General features: G+C 37.5%; 2 protein-coding genes across 8 annotated transcripts in view; both read left to right on the top strand.

Moving 5' to 3' along the window:
- Window positions 1–10,224, top strand: part of LOC144444525 (5'-3' exoribonuclease 1-like) — a 122,429-nt gene extending 112,205 nt beyond the window's left edge. For 3 of the 5 annotated variants that reach the window (XR_013481853.1, XR_013481854.1, XR_013481851.1), the window contains exons 36-38: window positions 4,006–4,283; window positions 8,380–9,379; window positions 9,462–10,224. Coding sequence is in view for 1 of the 5 variants with exons in the window: in XM_078133968.1 (XP_077990094.1) it covers window positions 4,006–4,283; window positions 8,380–8,640 (539 nt within the window). In the remaining 4 variants the exon portion in view is untranslated. Of the gene's footprint in view, window positions 1–4,005; window positions 4,284–8,379 lie in introns of all 5 variants that reach the window. The other 2 variants (XR_013481852.1, XM_078133968.1) reach the window with 2 other exon arrangements.
- A 13,088-nt stretch (window positions 10,225–23,312) lies between these two features.
- The window catches only part of LOC144444754 (uncharacterized), a 29,984-nt gene continuing 27,403 nt past the window's right edge, over window positions 23,313–25,893 (top strand). The window contains exons 1-2 of one of the 3 annotated variants that reach the window (XM_078134282.1): window positions 23,319–23,456; window positions 24,157–24,176. Coding sequence is in view for 1 of the 3 variants with exons in the window: in XM_078134280.1 (XP_077990406.1) it covers window positions 23,406–23,456 (51 nt within the window). In the remaining 2 variants the exon portion in view is untranslated. Of the gene's footprint in view, window positions 23,457–24,156; window positions 24,177–25,893 lie in introns of all 3 variants that reach the window. The other 2 variants (XM_078134280.1, XM_078134281.1) reach the window with 2 other exon arrangements.

Raw genomic sequence — 25,893 nt, 5'->3', positions numbered from 1 at the left:
TTAAAGCGAAATGATTGCACACCTTAGGTCTGTGTTTTGGGTCAAAAAATTTAATTTTGGTGAAAAAACTTAAACTCAAAAAAAAACACTGGGCACTGAGATTCGCCTGAAATTTGGTGAAGATGGTGTACACACAAAAGATTGTTCATGACATGGTGATCCCATTGGAGATATGCAAATGAGGAATAAAAATGTGACTCTTTGCTAAAAAATCTTTAATTAGTCACTTCGTCCGGCGGGGGACTTATGGATTGGGTTCCATCCATCTGTCCGTCCGTCCGTCCATCCAGAGCCATTTCTTGGAGATGTCTGGACCGATTTTTTTCAAACTTGGTACAGGGGCAACATACAATGACATACACATGCACGTCAATTTGTTTCATGATACGATCCAATATGGCCGCCTAGCTGCCATTTTGTTTGCAAATTTTCCCTGTCCAAAACCATAACTCAGACATGCTTGAACAGATCTCAATCAAAGTTGATATTAGCAGAGTGTTGTATGACATACATGTGCATATCCATTTTCGTCGTGATACAATCCAATATGGCTGCCTGGCAGCCATTTTATTGGCACAGTTTTCATGTCCAAAGCCATAACTCAGACATGCTTGAACAGGTCACCCCCCCCATGACAACATAAACTGCCAATTCCTTAAAATCCAATCATAGCGGGGACTATGTCATTCTCAATGACTTGTTCCAAAAGTACTTGTCAGATTTGGCTGACATTTCGCAGGGCTGTTTCTATGGATGTACAGATCAAGTGATATTTCAAAATTATGTAATGAGCTCATTAGTGATATGCAATTAGGGCTAAAAAAAAATATGTGATGTTTTTGGTGACTTGTTTTTAAAAAGTATTTAAGCAGATAAGATTGTACAGAAATTATTGTTTATTGATCTCATTAAACCAGTAAAAATGTTATGAATACTTCACATAATGTAACAAGTGTATGTCAGTGGCACTGCAATTATCTCTCCATGGAGGTTGCTTGCAAACATTCTCTATGTCAGTGGCACTGCAATTATCTCTCCATGGATGTTGCTTGCAAACATTCTCTAAGTCAGTAGCACTGCAATTATCTCTCCATGGAGGTTGCTTGCAAACATTCTCTAAGTCAGTAGCACTGCAATTATCTCTCCATGGAGGTTGCTTGCAGACATTCTCTATGTCAGTGGCACTGCAATTATCTCTCCATGGAGGTTGCTTGCAAACATTCTCTATGTCAGTGGCACTGCAATTATCTCTCCATGGAGGTTGCTTGCAAACATTCTCTATGTCAGTGGCACTGCAATTATCTCTCCATGGAGGTTGCTTGCAAACATTCTCTATGTCAGTGGCACTGCAATTATCTCTCCATGGATGTTGCTTGCAGACATTCTCTATGTCAGTGGCACTGCAATTATCTCTCCATGGAGGTTGCTTGCAAACATTCTCTATGTCAGTGGCACTGCAATTATCTCTCCATGGAGGTTGCTTGCAAACATTCTCTATGTCAGTGGCACTGCAATTATCTCTCCATGGATGTTGCTTGCAAACATTCTCTATGTCAGTGGCACTGCAATAATCTCTCCATGGAGGTTGCTTGCAAACATTCTCTATGTCAGTAGCACATGCAATTATCTCTCCATGGATGTTGCTTGCAAACATTCTCTATGTCAGTGGCACTGCAATTATCTCTCCATGGATGTTGCTTGCAAACATTCTCTATGTCAGTGGCACTGCAATTATCTCTCCATGGAGGTTGCTTGCAAACATTCTCTATGTCAGTGGCACTGCAATTATCTCTCCATGGAGGTTGCTTGCAGATATTCTCTATGTCAGTGGCACTGCAATTATCTCTCCATGGAGGTTGCTTGCAAACATTCTCTATGTCAGTGGCACTGCAATTATCTCTCCATGGATGTTGCTTGCAAACATTCTCTATGTCAGTGGCACTGCAATTATCTCTCCATGGAGGTAATTGCTTGCAGATATTCTCTATGTCAGTGGCACTGCAATTATCTCTCCATGGATGTTGCTTGCAGATATTCTCTATGTCAGTGGCACTGCAATTATCTCTCCATGGAGGTTGCTTGCAAACATTCTCTATGTCAGTGGCACTGCAGCTATCTCTCCCTGGAGGTTGCTTGCAAACATTTTCATACATAGTTCGATGTTTTCACCATATATACACTGTGAGACATGCATAGGTGTGTATACATAGTTCGATGTTTTCACCATATATACACTGTGAGACATGCACATGTGTATACATAGTTCGATGTTTTCACCATATATACACTGTGAGACCTGCATAGGTGTGTATACACAGTTCGATGTTTTCACCATATATACACTGTGAGACATGCATAGGTGTGTATACACAGTACAGTGTTTTCACCATATATACACTGTGAGACATGCATAGGTGTGTATACACAGTTCGATGTTTTCACCATATATACACTGTGAGACCTGCATAGGTGTGTATACACAGTTCGATGTTTTCACCATATATACACTGTGAGACATGCATAGGTGTGTATACATAGTTCGATGTTTTCACCATATATACACTGTGAGACATGCATAGGTGTGTATATACAGTTCGATGTTTTCACCATATATACACTGTGAGACATGCATAGGTGTGTATACACAGTTCGATGTTTTCACCATATATACACTGTGAGACATGCATAGGTGTGTATACATAGTTCGATGTTTTCACCATATATACACTGTGAGACCTGCATAGGTGTGTATACATAGTTCGATGTTTTCACCATATATACACTGTGAGACCTGCATAGGTGTGTATATACAGTTCGATGTTTTCACCATATATACACTGTGAGACATGCATAGGTGTGTATACACAGTTCGATGTTTTCACCATATATACACTGTGAGACATGCATAGGTGTGTATATACAGTACAGTGTTTTCACCATATATACACTGTGAGACATGCATAGGTGTGTATATACAGTTCGATGTTTTCACCATATATACACTGTGAGACATGCATAGGTGTGTATACACAGTTCGATGTTTTCACCATATATACACTGTGAGACATGCATAGGTGTGTATACACAGTTCGATGTTTTCACCATATATACACTGTGAGACATGCATAGGTGTGTATACACAGTACAGTGTTTTCACCATATATACACTGTGAGACATGCATAGGTGTGTATACACAGTTCGATGTTTTCACCATATATACACTGTGAGACATGCATAGGTGTGTATACACAGTTCGATGTTTTCACCATATATACACTGTGAGACATGCATAGGTGTGTATACACAGTACAGTGTTTTCACCATATATACACTGTGAGACATGCATAGGTGTGTATACACAGTTCGATGTTTTCACCATATATACACTGTGAGACATGCATAGGTGTGTATACACAGTTCGATGTTTTCACCATATATACACTGTGAGACATGCATAGGTGTGTATACACAGTACAGTGTTTTCACCATATATACACTGTGAGACATGCATAGGTGTGTATACACAGTTCGATGTTTTCACCATATATACACTGTGAGACCTGCATAGGTGTGTATACACAGTACAATGTTTTCACCATATATGTACTGTGAAGTTTATGTAGCATATGTCATAGACACTGGAAAAGAAGACAAAATATGGCAATACATGTACCTACTACTACATCACAATATATTCATTATTTCTCCTATACATGATGACAACTAAATCTTATAAAAGCATTGTTGGAAAATACAGTTCATTGAACCAAAAGGATTGACAGAAAACTAGTTTAATTGATGTTTCATTCCTACCGAGTGCATTGTGTGCAGAAAAATGTGTGGACCTCATTAAAAATATTGAAATTGTGAACTGGTAACATTATCTTGAAAATTATTGACACCCTAAACTTGCTCATGTTGTAATTTAAATAATTCTACACTGTGTAGGTATAAACTACATATAATAGGTCGTACTATGATCAATATTTACTCTTTGCTTGCAGGTCAATCATCTTTTACTCCAAGAGCTGCTTTTCCAAATCCACAGCTGCAAAGAAACTTATCACCAAAAATACAACAAAGTCAACAGGACCCAAAGTGGCAATATATGTCCCAACCAGCAGGTGGTGCTCATCAACTGCCGCAACAACATGGACTAGATAGAAAACAACAAATTTATATGCAATCACCACATCAGGTGTTTCATGCTGACACTACTCAACACTCAAACTTAAGTCGAAGTAATCTCCAACCAACAGCTAATATATTTGTGCCATTACAGGTGAGAAATAGCTTTTCAACAATAGAATAATAGCACTTAGTCTTTAGAAAATAGATAAATTTAAAACTTTCATTTGTTCATTCTATTACAGGTGAGAGATAGCTCTCATGGTAAAATGTTACTCTGTTTTATTGATAAATGAAGATCAGGGTCAAAAACCATATGTCCATCAATCCACATGTAGCTTTATCTGACACACATACTTTCAACCAAACCTAGCACAAATGTCAGACATCACTTGGGCATATGAGATGTCAATCAATGTTTAGACATTGTCTGTAGAGATATCAATCAATGTTTAGACATTGTCTGTAGAGATATCAATCAATGTTTAGACATTGTCCATAGAGATATCAATCAATGTTTAGACATTGTCCATAGAGATGTCAATCAATGTTTAGACATTGTCTGTAGAGATATCAATCAATGTTTAGACATTGTCTGTAGAGATATCAATCAATGTTTAGACATTGTCTGTAGAGATGTCAATCAATGTTTAGACATTGTCTGTAGAGATGTCAATCAATGTTTAGACATTGTCTGTAGAGATATCCATCTGTGATATGAAAGTTAGGGCTAAAAATGTGTCTTTTTGGTTAAAAATCTATCATTCCAAAACTACTGAGCAGATTGGGCTGAAATTTAATGTAATGGGAATGCATCTAGGGATGTATGGGCGAAGAAATATTAAGCATACAATGATTCCATGAGTGATATGCAAATTAGGTGTACAAATGTTCACTTTTGGTTAAAAACTTATATCTCAAAAAGTACTTGGTCACCGAGTCTGAAACTTGGTGAGATGTTTCTGAAAGTGTTATTCTGCAGATTTTCTTCAAAACATTTTGAGAAAATTGGCCCGAGCGACCATGACCACGCCCTTAGCAACCAAATTGCAGTATATTTTGGTCAAATAACAACATCATCTGGTAGGCAAATGAGTTAACATTTAAAAAATGTATGCAAATACCCTAGCAACCATGGCCACGCCCATAGCAACAGCCAAACGGTCGTGTATTTCACAAAGATAACAACAGGGATTAATAGACAATTGAATAAACATTCAAAAAATGTATGTAAATTTGCCTAGCAACAAGACCACGCCCATAGCAACAGCCAAATAATCACGTATATTGCAAAGATAGCAACAGGAATAGAAAGACAAATGAATAAACATTCAAAAAATGTATGCAAATGTGCCCAGCAACAAGACCATGCCCATAGCAACAGCCAAATTATCACATATATTGCAAAGATAACAACGGGGATTAATAGACAATTGAATAAACATTCAAAAAATGTATGTAAATATGCCTAGCAACAAGACCACGCCCATAGCAACAGCCAAATTATCACATATATTGCAAAGATAATATGAGGAATTCATACACAAGTGAACAAAAACATACAAAAATGTATGCAAATATATCTAACAACATGACCATGCCCATAGCAACAGCAATCATACACTTTCCCAACAGGTGCTGTAATGAAATTTAGTGGTGTCAATTAATTGCTCATTTGCATAATTAACAAACTTTCGCAATTTGGGCCTAGACCAAGAAAGACTGCACCAAATTTGATGAAACTTGCCACAGATATTGATCATACAGAGATATGATAGTTCTTAATGAAATTTAGTGCTGTCAATTAATTGCTCATTTGCATAATTAACAAACTTTCACAATTAGGGCCTAGACCAAGAAAGACTGCACCAAATTTGATGAAACTTGCCACAGATATTGATCATACAGAGATATGATAGTTCTTAATGAAATTTAGTGCTGTCAATTAATTGCTCATTTGCATAATTAACAACCTTTGGCAATTGGGGCCTATATTAAGAAAGACTGCACCAAATTTGATGAAACTTGCTAAAGATATTGACTGAGCAAAGATATGATGGTATCGATTCAATGGCTAATTTGCATATTTTATGAACTTTGCCAGTAAGAGGTATATAGCCCGGACTGTACTGATTTCAAGTGAACTTGCTACAGATATTGATTACACAAAGGTACGACAGTACAGAAATACATTTCAAAGTCTCAGCAAGCACATTAACAACATTTCCCCACATACAGGAACATTTTCTGTTCATCTCTGGTTGTATATATGCAAATTTGACCAAGTGACAGCCATATTTGTAATTCAAATCAATATGTACTGCATTATTTTTGGTGTACATATCACTTTTTATCATTTTTGTAGTGAACAATCACGATTTACCACATAACTCAAAAATATGAATACATAGAGACTACATTCAAGTGTCTACCTCCATACTGCAAGGTTTAAATTCTTTTTAGACATTGACCTGGATCTTCAGGTTCAGTTACTGAAATTCAGTTATTTCCTGCATTATCACAGACACTTTGTAGTATTTATTTGTTGCCACCAATTTTTTAGCACAACTGAACTGGTAGGGTTCAGAAGTGCTACAGACATAGCAAAGTGTCTGTCTGTCTGTCTGTCTGTCTGTCTGTCTGTGTGTCTGTCTGTCTGCATATAAACAACTTAAAGTCAAAAACTGCTGAACTGATTGCCATGATATTTGGTGGGTGTATTACTTTGGGTGTCTAGTTGGGAAGTTGTTCAAATCAAAATGATCTTACCACCGGTGTGTGATTTTAGGTCAAAAAACTTAAACTTGGTCTGAAATTTAGTGGGAACATTCTTAAGGGTGTTTAGATTAAGAATTGTTCGCGACATGATGATCCCATCTGTGATATGCAAATTAGGGCAAAAAAATGTGTCTTTTTGGTAAAAAATCTTTTAACTCTGAAATTACTGAGCAGATTGGGCTGAAATTTAGTGGGGATGCAGCTGGGGGGTGTATAGGTGAAGAAATATTTAGCATATAATGATCTCATCAATGTATGCAAATTAGATGTAAAAATGTGAATATTGGTCTAAAACTTATATCTCAAAAATACTTGGTCAGTGAGACTGAAACTTGGTGAGATGTTTCTAGAAGTGTTATTCTGCAGATTTTCTTTAAAACATTTTGACACATTTGGCCCTAGCAATCATGACCACGCCCTTACCAACAACCAAATGGCAGTATATTTTGGTCAAATAACATCATGTGGTAGGCAAGTGAGTGAACATTCAGAAAATGTATGCAAATATCCCTAGCAACCATGACCATGCCCATAGCAACAGCCAAATGGGGTATTTTGCAAAGATAGACAAGTAGATTGGCATTCAAAAAATGTATGTAATGTGCCTAGCAACAAGACCACGCCCACAGCAACAGCCAAATGATCATGTATATTGCAAAGATAACATCAGGGATTCACAGACAAGTGAACAAACATTCAAAAAAATGTATACAAATATGTCCAGCAACATGACCATGCCCACAGCAACAGTCAAATGATCGCGCATATTGCTAAGATAACAACAGGGATGGATAGGCAACTAGATAATCATTCAACAAATAAACACCTATACTTAGCATGGCTCAGCATGTGGGTAAACATTTTTAAAAACTACAGTTGTGTGTGCTACAGTGCCATTGGCACTATTTTTAAAATAATGTCTCCAGGCAGTCACATAGAAGTATAGTATTTGAGGGGAGTTGTGTCTTCTGTGGAGACTTGTTTTCACTATGGTATGTACCCTGCAGTTTGGATTATCCACTATGTTGTGATCAGAGTCTTCTCTAATTAACTCTGCAAATAGTAGTATTTTTGTAATTCAATCATGGAATGATCACACAATGTCACACAAGCTCAATAAATGAATTTTATTCATTTATGCCAAAACTCCTCTGCCTATATGAACATTCACAAGTATGACAAGTACATGTTTATATATGGTGTATAACCATGGTAAACATAACATACTGACAGGAAACATTAGCATCACATTAGCAGTAAATTGTCATGAACATCTCGGTAGTAAACCTTTTATTATCAGTGGCATGATTTCAGTTTTTCAATTTTGGTTAAAAGTGTGTAAGTGAAGCTCAGCAAGGCCACCCCCCCCCCCCCCACCCACCCAACAAAGTTCATTGATTGAGCTTGTGTGACATTGTTCGATCTTCAAAACATAGAAGACTTATTTTTTATGAAATGCTGATTTGCTACAGGTAACAAGGAATCGAACAACTGCTAGTAAAAGCAAAGTACAGGATGAGACTGCAACAGAAGACGTGGGTGATGATAACAAGGGTGATACTATGACATCATTGCATTTCAAGCATAATGAAGCTGATGACCATGTCAGAGATACATGTAAACAAGACCCTCAACATAAAGAGTATGAAGGACATACTCATGCATCAACACACAAGAAATCAGTCAAGGGCAAAACAAAGGCAAAACTGGCAATTAATTTTTCTAGCTCTTAAAATGACCATGAAATGTGCAGTTTTCCTGCCATGAAAACAATTTATCAGACAAATCAAGAATGATTGAAATGATGAATTCAATCTTTGATAGCTGTTTTGTTAGCAATCACATTATATTAGAAACTTAGTGATGAATGCACTCCCAAAACAGTGAGTGTATTCTACTACATGTAACATGACAACAAAGTTAGAGCATACCAATATCCCATTACTAGTTCTGTACTCATATTTCAGTCTTGCAGCAGATACATTTTCATGCAGATTTGAATTCAAACTTTTAAACACCTGCTCCTTACAACTGATATAGTTTCTGTTTTTATCCCCCATGAAGGAAGGTAATGTTACTTATAGCTTTGTCTGCCTCTGTGGCTGTTTGTATGTGTCTGTCTGTCTGTCTGTCTGTCTGTGGACACAATATCTAAAGGAACTACTGCATGAATTCCAATCAAACTTGATACACATCTTCCAATTGCAAATCACAAGAACTGGATAGGTTTTGGTAAACATCTTATGAAATGTACAAGAACTGGATAGGTTTTGGTAAACATCTTATGAAATGTACAAGAACTGAATAGGTTTTGGTAAACATCTTATGAAATGTACAAGAACTGGATAGGTTTTGGTAAACATCTTACGAAATGTACAAGAACTGGATAGGTTTTGGTAAACATCTTATGAAATGTACAAGAACTGGATAGGTTTTGGTAAACATCTTATGAAATGTACAAGAACTGGATAGGTTTTAATAAACATCTTATGAAATGTACAAGAACTGGATAGGTTTTGGTAAACATCTTACAAAATGTACAAGAACTGGATAGGTTTTTGTAAACATCTTATGAAATGTACAAGAACTGGATAGGTTTTAATAAACATCTTATGAAATGTACAAGAACTGGATAGGTTTTGGTAAACATCTTATGAAATGTACAAGAACTGGATAGGTTTTGGTAAACATCTTATGAAATGTACAAGAACTGGATAGGTTTTGGTAAACATCTTATGAAATGTACAAGAACTGGATAGGTTTTGGTAAACATCTTATGAAATGTACAAGAACTGGATAGGTTTTAATAAACATCTTATGAAATGTACAAGAACTGGATAGGTTTTCGTAAACATCTTATGAAATGTACAAGAACTGGATAGGTTTTGGTAAACATCTTACGAAATGTACAAGAACTGGATAGGTTTTGGTAAACATCTAATGAAATATACAAGAACTGGATAGGTTTTAATAAACATCTTATGAAATGTACAAGAACTGGATAGGTTTTGGTAAACATCTTACGAAATGTACAAGAACTGAATAGGTTTAGTAAACATCTTATGAAATGTACAAGAACTGGATAGGTTTTTGTAAACATCTTATGAAATGTACAAGAACTGGATAGGTTTTGGTAAACATCTTATGAAATGTACAAGAACTGGATAGGTTTTGGTAAACATCTTATGAAATGTACAAGAACTGGATAGGTTTTGGTAAACATCTTATGAAATGTACAAGAACTGGATAGGTTTTGGTAAACATCTTATGAAATGTACAAGAACTGGATAGGTTTTGGTAAACATCTTACGAAATGTACAAGAACTGGATAGGTTTTGGTAAACATCTTATGAAATGTACAAGAACTGGATAGGTTTTGGTAAACATCTTATGAAATGTACAAGAACTGGATAGGTTTTTGTAAACATCTTATGAAATGTACAAGAACTGGATAGGTTTTGGTAAACATCTTATGAAATGTACAAGAACTGGATAGGTTTTGGTAAACATCTTATGAAATGTACAAGAACTGGATAGGTTTTGGTAAACATCTTATGAAATGTACAAGAACTGGGTAGGTTTTAATAAACATCTTATGAAATGTACAAGAACTGGATAGGTTTTGGTAAACATCTTACGAAATGTACAAGAACTGGATAGGTTGGTAAACATCTTTTGAAATGTACGTCATCAAAGCTGTCTGTATGAGAGTTAGGTAGTCATCAAAGCTGTCTGTATGAGTGAGTTAGGTGGTCATCAAAGCTATCTGTATGAGTGAGTTAGGTGGTCATCAAAGCTATCTGTATGAGTGAGTTAGGTGGTCATCAAAGCTGTCTGTATGAGAGAGTTAGGTGGTCATCAAAGCTGTCTGTATGAGAGAGTTAGGTGATCATTAAAGCTGTCTGTATGAGAGAGTTAGGTGGTCATCAAAGCTGTCTGTATGAGAGTTAGGTAGTCATCGAAGCTCTCTGTATGAGTGAGTTAGGTGGTCATCAAAGCTGTCTGTATGAGAGAGTTAGGTAGTCATCAAAGCTGTCTATATGAGAGTTAGGTAGTCATCGAAGCTCTCTGTATGAATGAGTTAGGTAGTCATCAAAGCTGTCTATATGAATGAGTTAGGTGGTCATCAAAGCTGTCTGTATGAGAGTTAGGTAGTCATCGAAGCTCTCTGTATGAATGAGTTAGGTAGTCATCAAAGCTGTATATATGAATGCGTTAGGTGGTCATCAAAGCTGTCTGTATGAGTGAGTTAGGTGGTCATCAAAGCTGTCTGTATGAGTGAGTTAGGTGGTCATCAAAGCTGTCTGTATGAGAGAGTTAGGTAGTCATCAAAGCTGTCTGTATGAGAGAGTTAGGTGGTCATCAAAGCTGTCTATGAGAGAGTTAGGTGGTCATCAAAGCTATCTGTGTCTTTGAGTTAGGTGGTCATCAAAGATGTCTATATGAATGAGTTGGGTGGTCATCAAAGCTGTCTGTATGTGTGAGTTAGGTGGTCATCAAAGCTGTCTGTATGTGTGAGTTAGGTGGTCATCAAAGCTGTCTATATGAATGAGTTAGGTTGTCATCAAAGCTGTCTGTATGAGAGAGTTAGGTGGTCATCAAAGCTGTCTATATGAATGAGTTAGGTTGTCATCAAAGCTGTCTGTATGAGAGAGTTAGGTGGTCATCAAAGCTGTCTATATGAATGAGTTAGGTTGTCATCAAAGCTGTCTGTATGTGTGAGTTAGGTGGTCATCAAAGCTGTCTGTATGAGTGAGTTAGGTGGTCATCAAAGCTGTCTATATGAATGAGTTAGGTGGTCATCAAAACTGTCTGTATGAGAGTTAGGTGGTCATCAAAGCTGTCTGTATGAGTGAGTTAGGTGGTCATCAAAGCTGTCTCTGTTATTGAGTTGGGTGGTCATCAAAGCTGTCTGTATGAATGAGTTAGGTGGTCATCAAAGCTGTCTGTATGAGTGAGTTAGGTGGTCATCAAAGCTGTCTGTATGAGAGAGTTAGGTGGTCATCAAAGCTGTCTGTGTTATTGAGTTAGGTGGTCATCAGAGCTGTCTGTATGAATGAGTTAGGTGGTCATCAAAGCTGTCTGTATGAGAGAGTTAGGTGGTCATCAAAGCTGTCTGTATGAATGAGTTAGGTGGTCATCAAAGCTGTCTGTATGAGAGAGTTAGGTGGTCATCAAAGCTGTCTGTATAAATGAGTTAGGTGGTCATCAAAGCTGTCTGTATGAGAGAGTTAGGTGGTCATCAGAGCTGTCTGTATGAATGAGTTAGGTGGTCATCAAAGCTGTCTGTATGAGAGAGTTAGGTGGTCATCAAAGCTGTCTGTGTTATTGAGTTAGGTAGTCATCAATGCTGTCTGTATGAATGAGTTAGGTGGTCATCAAAGCTGTCTGTATGTGTGAGTTAGGTGGTCATCAAAGCTGTCTGTGTGAGAGAGTTAGGTGGTCATCAAAGCTGTCTGTATGAGAGAGTTAGGTGATCATTAAAGCTGTCTGTGTTATTGAGTTAGGTGGTCATCAGAGCTGTCTGTATGAATGAGTTAGGTGGTCATCAAAGCTATCTGTATGTGTGAGTTAGGTGGTCATCAAAGCTGTCTGTATGAGAGAGGTGGTCATCAAAGCTGTCTGTATGAGAGAGTTAGGTAGTCATCAAAGCTGTCTGTATGAGAGAGTTAGGTGATCATTAAAGCTGTCTGTGTTATTGAGTTAGGTGGTCATCAAAGCTGTCTGTATGAGTGAGTTAGGTGGTCATCAAAGCTGTCTGTATGAGTGAGTTAGGTGGTCATCAAAGCTGTCTATATGTGTGAGTTAGGTGGTCATCAAAGCTGTCTGTATGAGAGAGGTGGTCATCAAAGCTGTCTGTATGAGAGAGGTGGTCATCAAAGCTGTCTGTATGTGTGAGTTAGGTGGTCATCAAAGCTGTCTGTGTCATTAAGTTAGGTGATCATCAAAGCTGTCTGTGTTATTGAGTTAGGTGGTCATCAAAGCTGTCTGTATGAGTGAGTTAGGTGGTCATCAAAGCTGTCTATATGAATGAGTTAGGTGGTCATCAAAGCTGTCTGTATGAGAGTTAGGTGGTCATCAAAGCTGTCTGTATGAGAGAGGTGGTCATCAATGCTGTCTGTATGAGTGAGTTAGGTGGTCATCAAAGCTATCTGTATGAGTGAGTTAGGTGGTCATCAAAGCTGTCTGTATGAGAGTTAGGTTTGTGTGTATGTGTGTGTGTGTGTGTGTGTGTGTGTGTGTGTGTGAAAGTTGGTGGAAATTAACTATGAATGACTGGGCATGCATTTTTTCATTTGATCAAATCGATATGCAAATTGAGAGTTAAAAATATTGTAATTTTGGTAAAATTTTGGGCACTTTAATTGTTTTAATCTTTATTCAATGAATTTCATTAGACTCCAAGAGCCCGGCTATTTTTGCTAATATCACTCGGACCATCTACTCCATAATATCACTCGGACCATCTACTCCATAATATCACTCGGACCATCTACTCCATAATATCACTCGGACCATCTACTCCATAATATCACTCGGACCATCTACTCCATAATATCACTCGGACCATCTACTCCATAATATCACTCGGACCATCTACTCCATAATATCACTCGGACCATCTACTCCATAAATACCAATCCTACAGCCCGGCTACTTTTGCTAATATCACTCGGACCATCTACTCTATAATATCACTCGGACCATCTACTCTATAATATCACTCGGACCATCTACTCCATAATATCACTCGGACCATCTACTCCATAATATCACTCGGACCATCTACTCCATAATATCACTCGGACCATCTACTCCATAATATCACTCGGACCATCTACTCCATAAATACCAATCCTACAGCCCGGCTACTTTTGCTAATATCACTCGGACCATCTACTCCATAAATACCAATCCTACAGCCCGGCTACTTTTGCTAATATCACTCGGACCATCTACTCCATAAATACCAATCCTACAGCCCGGCTACTTTTGCTAATATCACTCGGACCATCTACTCCATAATATCACTCGGACCATCTACTCCATAATATCACTCGGCCCATCTACTCCATAAATACCAATGCTAATATCACTCGGACCATCTACTCCATAAATACCAATGCTAATATCACTCGGACCATCTACTCCATAAATACCAATGCTAATATCACTCGGACCATCTACTCCATAAATACCAATGCTAATATCACTCGGCCCATCTACTCCATAAATACCAATGCTAATATCACTCGGACCATCTACTCCATAAATACCAATGCTAATATCACTCGGACCATCTACTCCATAAATACCAATGCTAATATCACTCGGACCATCTACTCCATAAATACCAATGCTAATATCACTCGGACCATCTACTCCATAAATACCAATGCTAATATCACTCGGACCATCTACTCCATAAATACCAATGCTAATATCACTCGGACCATCTACTCCATAAATACCAATGCTAATATCACTCGGACCATCTACTCCATAAATACCAATGCTAATATCACTCGGACCATCTACTCCATAAATACCAATGCTAATATCACTCGGACCATCTACTCCATAAATACCAATGCTAATATCACTCGGACCATCTACTCCATAAATACCAATGCTAATATCACTCGGACCATCTACTCCATAAATACCAATGCTAATATCACTCGGACCATCTACTCCATAAATACCAATGCTAATATCACTCGGACCATCTACTCCATAAATACCAATGCTAATATCACTCGGACCATCTACTCCATAAATACCAATGCTAATATCACTCGGACCATCTACTCCATAAATACCAATCCTAATATCACTCGGACCATCTACTCCATAAATACCAATCCTAATATCACTCGGACCATCTACTCCATAAATACCAATCCTAATATCACTCGGACCATCTACTCCATAAATACCAATCCTAATATCACTCGGACCATCTACTCCATAAATACCAATCCTAATATCACTCGGACCATCTACTCCATAAATACCAATCCTACAGCCCGGCTACTTTTGCTAATATCACTCGGACCATCTACTCCATAAATACCAATCCTACAGCCCGGCTACTTTTGCTAATATCACTCGGACCATCTACTCCATAAATACCAATCCTACAGCCCGGCTATTTTTGCTAATATCACTCGGACCATCTACTCCATAAATACCAATCCTCCCTGTATAGTATGGTGTACCCTTGATGGCTCCTTAATATGACCAGTAACACACGCTGAAAGCAGAAGCTGGAAGTATACAGTCAGCGGTGACGCGTCGCGTGGATAGTCTGTGTTACCCAGACTGTGTCATTGGGGGCGGTAGCCATTAAGCTAGATCCCCTATCCTTAGTCTCGGTTACCCAGACTCTTGCCCTTGAGCCCTCAACGGCAAGAGTCTGGGTAATAGAGATAACATGACAGTCTGAGTAACAATGTGAACCACTGGGGATGCATTGTACGATGATATCTTGTATTCATTGCAACGGTCAGAGCCACGGGGACACGTAGTTTAGAAAGGAAATTATCACACAAACCGTGCTACTAGAGATGTATATACTAGAAGATAACTAGTGTTCTTTCCATAAAGGTGGGGGAACTCAGACCCTGATACGTGATATATGCCTGGTGTGTGAGATAAACACACAGACATAGCCATAGCTAAACTTAGTGTCACTGATGGCATATCTGAATGTATCAGGAGTTGTTTTGTCTACAAAATAGTCAGGGAGATGATTCCAAATCCTACAAAGGGTGGATAGAAAGAATACAAGTGATATAATCGTATTTCGATGCTGATATGTGATGGGCTAAAGTGTTCTCAGAATGTGAGGGACGTACTCGATGTTTTGGTTGAAATGGCAAATCAATGGCGACAAGATGATTGTGAATAGGACTGGCAATATGACGTCTTTTAGCTAGTGATTTCCACTCAAGTTCGGAAACATTTGACCTACACTAGAAGATATTGTAGGGTAAACATTGCAGCACGTCTTTGGACCATCTCTATTTCCTTGTTAAGTTGACAGTATAGGGTTCCACACAGTCTGACAATATTCTAACAGAGATGAACAAGTGCGGTATATGCATGTTCTTTCAACTGAATAAAGTGAAGCATCATACTGTTCATGTTTTGATTTCGATTCTAGTTTCAAAAAACAAATGTTCGAAATTCGATATAAACACCCCAAAACCACAATTTTATTCCAAAATTACTTGTAATTCTAAATGTTGATTGTTTAATATATGAATTCATAGTTTGAAATTACACCAAAAAACGAATCATTTCATCTCTTGACAGATTAGGATTTCACTTGGACGTTGTTAGTCACGCACCCTGAATATCTATATTCTATTTGCGATTTTAAATAGTTCACTAGCTTAGCCACTTATTAGTAAGGCCTAAAAAATTGTGTGCTTCCGCTTACGCTCAGTTTTAAAATAGTTCAGGTAGTTGTTTTTTCCGTTGTTTTCCATTATGGTCCCTGGTTTCTTCTCATCAGATGTGCATCCATTACAGAATGGAAGAACAGTTTTTGTATTGTCTTTTTAAGTTGATGCCATCAGTTCCCACATCTTATCACCATAGTGACAGTGCCTTTTTAAGGACGGGGAACGTCGGTAAATTGATGGGGCAGTATGGTAACAAGATTTTGTGGGGTGGAGTTCTAAAATATTGTGTGTGTGTGTGTGTGTGTGTGTGTGTGTGTGTGTGTGTGTGTGTGTGTGTGTGTGTGCGCGCGCTTATGTTATGTTATGTTTGTGCATAAAATGACTTGAGTAATGATAATGATAATGATAAGAACACTGGCAGTGAAACAAAGCAATTACAAATGTAGTTATATTTGCTTTAGAGATGAAACAGATCGTATTAAAAATGGTGAAAATTTTTTAATTAAAAAAATCTGAACTTTACAAGCTCTTTTACAGTATCAAAGATGTAGTAAGTGGAGAGTACCTGATTGTTATATGATATTATATAAACAACCATGTAATGTATTGTATTGTAATGTATTCCATTCATTGACGATATACATGCAGTTGAAAGAACTCAATAAAGAATTTTTTAGTTAAAAAAATTTGGGGGTGTCATACAGGGTTGCATCTTAGTACAGCTGAGTTTTATCTAGGTCATTTTGTGCAAATTTCACCATTTCTCGAAAGGCGCAGCTTTGAGTTAATTTAAGTTAGACGACTTTCAATTTCGGCGTTCTCTTCCAACTACAGACAACTTGAAGCCGACTCAGATCGAAGATCGTTTACAAACACATACCGTCTGGTGTTGTCGACCGACCTATACTACTTATGTGACACTCTATAACATGCCACTGAAATGAACAAAATGGTATATTCTAATCCACAATTACTGAATTCTAATCGAAATGAAAATGATCTAATATTTTCGTAACAGAACTTATGTATACAGAGATCGGATGAGAAGGGCTTCACGAGAAGACAAACAACGTAATGTAATAACATGTGGTCTCAGTGTGGGCGAGTCCACTGTTCATAGATGGGTGGGCCATGACGAAGTGTTGGAAAGGTCCATTTTTACATGTACATGTACTCTAAGATCTATGATTTTCAAAGTCGCTATGTCTCTGATCTGCTTCTTTAAGAAGAATACTGAAGTCAGATTTTCCATCGCTACGTCAGTAACGAACGCTAAGTTTACCTCCCCCTTCCCTTCAGTTAAAAGTTCAGACGCATCGTATATGGTGTGTCATCACAGTACATTCTATGACCTTTCCAAAGTTTAGCGAAAGTAGACCCACAAAGTCGTAGCAGAAAGTTTTGTCGGATTAAACTATCCCTCTTGCAAACTATGTTCTCGGTTTATTTCATTTTCTTTCGGTGGGGTTCATTTAGGGGGCCTTCAATATTTACATGGGAGGGCAGGAGGAATGGGGGGGGGTGTCACATTTTACAAATATTTTCTTTGGGAGGGTCATATTTTGCATTACAATGTTTGGGGGAAGGGTCACATTTTACAATCCATAGTTTTGTGACCAAATTGAATATTCAATTACTGTCAATTTGTTTTGTGGGGTTTGAGATGTAAAAGTGAGATGAGCACTCAACATTTATATAAATATAAATACATATATTGTAAGAAAATTGTTTAATGAAACGATGCATTTTGTGGAGTGTACGTACCATCTCACTTTATCACTCACACTGTCCGTGAATGTTGTTGTTAAAATATGATGATGATGATGATGATGATGATGATGATGATGATGATGATGATGATGATGATGATGATGATGATGATGATGATGATGATGATGATGATGATGATGATGATGATGATGATGCCACAATGTTCTGTTTTGTTTTCGCACAGGGTAATACAGAGAGTAAAAAGATGCTGTTCTATCACACGCAGATTATATTTAGAAAACCACATATTTCATACATGTTTGATTTTCAATTAAATAAACATCATTGACAGTTTTTATGCCATGGTATGATGACAAACTGAAAATACAAATCGGTAACTTAATTGGTGAGCTCAAACATTCAGATAGACCGGTCAGTTTCTCCAGCTTGGGGGGATGTCAGTGTTTTTTTCCATTGGGCCGACAAAAAGTCACTGACCCCCGTGAATAAAGTTTCATAGCATCTGACAGTAAGCTGTAGAGGGAAGAGCTTTGAGACTGGGATAAGTCCACCTCTTGTGTGAGTGTGTGTGAATCCACCTCTTACTGTCAAAGATGCTATGGAACTTTATTTCAAACATGTTTCAACCTTGTGCAGTTGCTTTTTACATGTTAGAGCTGTCTTGTAAAGCTTGCAAATTATTGTCTGAAAGTGTCTGTGAATAGCCTAAACATTGCCTTTAGAAGTAAAAAACTTCCAGGGCTTCTCGGGGAAGACCCCCTAGAACCCCCCTCCCCCATAAGAGGTAGACATGTTCCAGTTTCAAATCAAAGTTCTTTCCTCCACCTCTTACTGTCAAGATGCTATGGAACTTTATTTCAAACATGTTTCAACCTTATGTAGTTGCTTTTTACATGTTAGAGCTGTCTTGTAAAGCTTGCAAATTATTGTCTGAAAGTGTCTGTGAATAGCCTAAACATTGCCTTTAGAAGTAAAAAAAAAAACAGGGCTTCTAGGGGGAGACCCCCTAGAACCCCTCCCCCCTTCACACACACACACACACACACACACACACACACACACACACACGCGCGCGCGCGCGCGCGCGCACACACACACACACACACACACACACACACACACACACACACACACACACACACACACACTCACAAGAGGTGGACATATCCCAGTCTCAAAGCTCTTCCCTCTACAGCTTACTGTCAGATGCTATGAAACTTTATTCACAGGGGTCAGTGACTTTTTGTCGGCACAATGGAAGAAACCACTGACACCCCCATCCCCAAGCTGGAGAAACTGACCGGTCTATCAGAATGTTTGAGCTCACCAATCAAGTTACCGATTTGAATTTTCAGTGTGTCACCATACCATGGCATAAAAACTGTCAACGATGTTTATTTAATTGAAAATCAAACATGTATGCAATATGTAGTTTTCTAAATAAAATCTGTGTGTGATAGAACAGCATCTTTTTACTCTCTGTATTACCCTGTGCGAAAACCAAACAGAAAATTGTGGCAACAAATGTAGGTGTTCAACATTGACGTAAAAAAATCCGGATATCTCAAAGAAGCAAAGAAAAAGAGTTGCCAGCATAGGCGAAGGAGAAAAAAAATAATTCTCAGGCAAGCAGGTGGGAAAAAAATAATGACTCTCCACCAATCTTCCAAGCCCCCCCCCCCCCGAGGATATTGAATGGTCTACCCCTAATAGTATCAGGATTACGATAACAAAACCTTCAAGTTCACTTTTGCCCTAAAGTGTAAGATAAGTGAAGTACTGATTGTGAAACAGCCAAACACTTACATGGCATGTTCTGTAACTAGTGTGGTAGCTAGGTAATGCATGTATTATATGTATAATTTTATGTATAGTTATATTTGAACCCTTACATGAAGTAATATTTAAACAATTTATGAAAGAAACACATACAAGAACAAATATATATATCTCCCACAGGCTAACGAAACTGACTGGTCCCTGGCATGTGTTTGAAAATGTTTGTCATGATTTGACAAGTGTCCTGGTTGGAGAGGTAACTAGTAACAGTATACTCGAACATGTGCATCATTTCCCTGCCAAGACATTGTTTTTTTCTAGCTCTAATGGTCCAACTTTTTTTTCCATCACCCACTCATATCCGGATTTTTTTTCAAGCAACTCCATTTGGCATCTTTTTTCCCCCGAATTCTTCCGAGCCCCCCCCAGGATATCAAATGGTTCACCCCTAACTAGATTGTGTATGGTTATAAGAGAAAGGTAACTAGCAAGTCTTTTACTGTTTGTCATTTTATATGTACAAATATTGCTTTCTAATACAGAGTCAAAATCATGTGGTACACATATAATGGAAATATTGATTAACTTTCAGTATATGCAATTGTCATGGGGAGGGCCATGTTTTACAAAATGGGACAAGGGGGGTCACTTTTTACAAATGGAGAATGGGGGAGGGTCATGATTTACTTAACAGACCATGTGTGATTTCCTCCCGTCCTCCCCCTCCTTTAAGTACTGAAGGCTCCCTTACCATCCATACAGTGACATGAAGCCGTTTCGTCGTTTAAAAAAAAAAACCACGGCCCTACCCGTATTGTCTCCGACTATTTTTGTTTTGTTTTATTTTTCTGAATCTCATGCTAAAGGGAAGTATGGCTAGAGTGTGACGTGTTAACTGTACTGTACCGTGCTGTGCGCATGCTGTTATTTTCCAGGTAGACACAACCATAGCAACAACTTGAACATTGCAAAATTAGTGTTGCTTCCTTTTACGGTGATTGCATATATTATGTATTAATCGACTCTCAGTACCATGGTAAGCAAAACATACAATCGGACTACATATTGTTTTGTCACAAATTTACCATCATATTGAAGATATTTTATGAAGCTAACTTGCCTTCTTTATTATAGTTAAAACACCATTTTCAAAGCATTTGATATGTTTTCCGTTATTTCACTTTGATCATCCGTACTCATAGGGAACTCTCGGCTGGTAAATTGATCGCGGAAGACCGGTAACATTTACCGGCTTTACCGGCTTACCGGCCTTACATTTAAAAAAAAAAAACACTGGACACAAATGCTGACATGCCTTTGGGAGCCGTCATTATTTACGACCTGTGGAGGGGGTTGGAGGAATGTAGAGGGGGGTCATTCAAAAACTGGGGAGTGAAAGGGGGTTGGTTACCCAAAAAGTGGGGAGTGAAAGAAGGGGGGGGGGGGGTTACTCAAAATTTGACATGTTAAAAAGCACCAGAAAGCAGTCTTTTAGTCCTTGAATTTCAAATATCTCAGGGGACATGAAATGGAACCCCTCCCGTACCCACCCTCACTTGGCTCCCTCAAACTTTGATTCAAACCTAATTTCACATTTTACTAGCTAGTTTGGGAATAAACTGCATTCATTGTTAACCCCCTCCTGTTGAAATATGCTGCATCCATCATGTTATAGGCAAATTCAAATTCAAAATAAAAAGTTTGACATTGTATGTATGTATGTATGTATGTATGTATGTGTGTGTGTGTGTGTGTGTGTGTGTTTATGTATGTATGTATGTATGTATGTATGTATGTATGTATGTATGTATGTATGTATGTATGTATGTATGTATGTATGTATGTATGTATGTATGTATGTATGTATGTATGTATGTATGTATGTATGTATGTATGTATGTATGTATGTATGTATTATGATTGTAAAGGGGGGGGGTATGAAAAAAAATTGTGTCAAGGAAATGAGGGGTTACGAAATTTTTTCAAGCCAGGTAGGGGGTCACTTAAATTTTGTGGATTTTCAAATGAATTCCTCCGAACCCCCATCCCCCATCCCCACCCCCAGGTCGTAAATAATGACGGCTCTCTTATTCCAATGTCAGCACCATAGGACAGTTCGACAGACATGATACAATTTAGGTCTGGTCTGACAGCAATGGCGTCACCAACATCATTAAATATCCCTATTTCTCACCAGACTTCACACAGTTTTCACGATTTTATTATTTTTCTCGATTACCTTTAGGGTCGGCAGTGAAAAACTAGGTGGGGTCGGGTAACCGGAACAACATAATATTCTTGTAAGTCGTAGGCATAATGTCACGGTGATGCATTTACTTGACCGACACACTGCAAGCAGGACTAAATAGTTGTCGTGCAATGTATCACACACACACACACACACACACACACACACACGCACACGCGCGCTCGCACACACACACACACACACACACACACTCACTGTAGTATATAGGCCTATAAAACTGGCACACAGCGCGCAGCGCAGCATGTACCAGACATTTGCACGCGTAAGGGACGACTTATTCCAGGACTAGTAACAACTGTACAGTGAATATAACTGTAAATTAATTTTAGATTTTGATTGTTCAGACTAAAAAACGTTATTTGTTTTCTTAAAATCTAAACCATACTAAATAAACGTTGTTGTGTAGATTAACTTGTGAGAGACTATTCCGGGCAAACCAGTACAACAGTGAGACGTGGGATGGGGCAATTTGGACAAGAAATGCAAACTGGCAGCCGCTTAGCGCCTTGAAGGCTAGAGTAGAGGGTCGAGAAATGATCGAAGGGGTTGTCCACCGGCCCGTGATTGTCACTGGAGAAGACAGATCATAGTATTCAAACACGATGTTTTTTGGGGGCCGCACCCTTTTTACGGCTTGTGTGAAACCAGGCATACTATTTTTACAGCGACCTTATTTTATTTACACAGTTAGAGCAGTGAAAGCAATGTGACCTTGACATACTACGAGCCAAATTCCTCACAATCACATAATGGAACTTTACAAACCTCCACGCAGTATAAGTATATTGCCTCGACACAAAATAGTACATTTTGACGACTTTTCTCGACGATTTCAAGTGTTTCAACGCGAACAAGGTAAATACGTTTTGGATTGTCATTGCATTTTATGTGGCATTTACGTTTGTAAAGATCAAGGCTACTCTAACTATATGTAGGGCGTTGTGTTGCCTTGTACACCGGCCTGCATAGTAACCTTTAACTAAATTGCAACTATTGATATGGCAACCATAAAAGTCCTCCAAAACGACTGCTTTCAATAATACAATGCTTGTATTTCGACATTCATTATTTACCATCTTTGATCCCATCATAATTCATTCACTTGAGCCTATATTAGTGTTGGTATTGGTGTAGAATGGAACATTTCTTTAGTAAAATTACCACTAAGTTAAGGAAACCGAAACAAAATTTACGATGCTATCTATGTGGCTGAGTTTGTGTTAGCTAAGCGATGCTGTTACGGCGCTGTATATTATAATCGAACTTTAAAAGGTTCCAATCGGCTTATTTCCGTATACGAATCATTATGTTGCGATTTCGGTGTTTCCAAGACGTTTTTCCTTCAAAGAGACCACAGGTAATGTCTTGAAGTGTGTGTAGAGAGAGGTGTAGTGTACTGAGTTGTTGAGTGGGTGGGGCAAAGCGACCTCCACAGCTTGTGCACTTTTCAGCGACGATAGAAAAGTAGGCTATGCCATTTTTACGTTGTACTTTATGCAAAATAGAGGTTTTAAGTCGCTCTTTTCTAGTAGTTCATAGCTACAGTTTATATTGTCTTAACCACGATCGACTAATATATATGTCGGGGCAATGTTGACGATCAGAGAGTGAGAAATGAGTGGAATGAACGAATGCGAGTGACATTAGTGAAGGGGCGGAACAATAAATGCCCAGGGTCGCATTATATCTTATAGTAGTAATGTTATAACGGTGTGATACGTTTGTAATTGTGGAGGCAATCAATTCTAATTTTCAGTTTGTATTGCCTATTTTTCATATTTTATGTTGATATTACATATTTTTGAAATGTGATTGTGTAAATTGTTCTTGAGCATAAGTCAGAAAAGTAGGTCAGGTGGTGACATGTTAATTTTCAAGGTCGTGGACAGTATACCATTACAGTGTGGTGACCTTGTCCTCATTTCGACTGCCAACTGACCTCATTCTCTATGCATCAGATCACTTCGCATTACAGTATGGCCAGTTGGAATTTTTATTAGTTTACACAACTCAGAATTCATTGTTTTTTACAACATTTCCGTACTATATCTATGCAGATACATAATTTATACAAAAGGTTAGTTATAATAAGATATAATATTAAGTTTTGTTGCATTTTTATGATTTAGATAATTACTTGAATACACAAACCATAGTCTACTCTAAAAGAGTGTCACTTTATTTATTTATTTATTTATTTATTTGTTTGATTGATTGATTGTTTGTTTGTTTGTTTATTTATTTATTTATTACAGTCAACCATTTGATGGCCTTTGTTATTGGGACCTAAGTATTATTATATTTCTACTGTTTAGATAATTGAGAAGTGAATACAGTGAATGTTGACAGCTGAACCATGTCAGCATATTTACAATAATGTTTCTTGTTTTGTGTCTGTATCAAGTTGATTTTAGTAATCTTACCGTAGTATATGAATCCATTTTGATAAACAATATTAAAAGATATCACATTGAAATTATAAAAAAATTAGTAAATGACATTACATTAAAATAGTATGTAATTAGAGGTACATTTTTTGTATCATGGAAAACAGTTATTTAAAGGTAATCATGCTTGGGTAATAATATTTTCAAACCTCCAAAAGTTCACTGTTAATTTTTAGTTTTCAATACTAATATTATCAGATCTCCAATTGTTTACTATCCATTTCTAGTTGTCAATATTGTCAAATATCCAAATTAAGGCCTTCACAAGGCTAAATGTTTGGTACATCACAACACAATACTCGCCACACTGAGTCTCAGTAGTCTGGAGCATTGTCTAATGTCACACAGTACTAGGAAACTGATTTCAGACTCCAGATAATAATTACTCCAGATAATAATTAGCAAACTGATCTGATTTCAAACTCCAGATAATAATAATGAGCAAACTGATCTGATTTCAGACTCCAGATAATAATTTAGCAAACTGATCTGATTTCAGACTCCAGATAATAATATGCAAGGAATGCATTTAATCGACTGTATTAAGACAAATAAATGTACTTATTATAGACAAGGGATATATTTACAGTTAAACCAACTTCTATACATGCCTCACAAACATTGCCATTATATTCCAACAATACATAGTCTTCCTTCTTTTTACTAAGTCTCCATATATCTTACTACACCTTTTTACTAAGTCTCTATATATCTTACTACACCTTTTTACTAAGTCTCCATATATCTTACTACACCTTTTTACTAAGTCTCCATATATCGTACTACACCTTTTTACTAAGTCTCCATATATCTTACTACACCTTTTTACTAAGTCTCCATATATTGTACTACACCTTTTTACTAAGTCTCTATATATCGTACTATACCTTTTTACTAAGTCTCCATATATCTTACTACACCTTTTTACTAAGTCTCTATGTATCTTACTACACCTTTTTACTAAGTCTCCATATATCTTACTACACCTTTTTACTAAGTCTCCATATATTGTACTGTACCTTTTTACTAAGTCTCCATATATCTTACTACACCTTTTTACTAAGTCTCCATATATCGTACTACACCTTTTTACTAAGTCTCCATATATCTTACTACACCTTTTTACTAAGTCTCCATATATCGTACTGTACCTTTTTACTAAGTCTCCATATATCGTACTACACCTTTTTACTAAGTCTCCATATATCTTACTACACCTTTTTACTAAGTCTCCATATATCGTACTACACCTTTTTACTAAGTCTCTATATATCATACTATACCTTTTTACTAAGTCTCCATATATTGTACTACACCTTTTTACTAAGTCTCTATATATCTTACTAC

The sequence above is a fragment of the Glandiceps talaboti genome, chromosome 13 (genome assembly GCF_964340395.1).
Source record: "Glandiceps talaboti chromosome 13, keGlaTala1.1, whole genome shotgun sequence".
NCBI lineage: Eukaryota > Metazoa > Hemichordata > Enteropneusta > Spengelidae > Glandiceps > Glandiceps talaboti.
The sequence above is the reverse complement of the archived record's forward strand: the minus strand, read 5'-3'. Positions and strand labels throughout refer to the sequence as shown.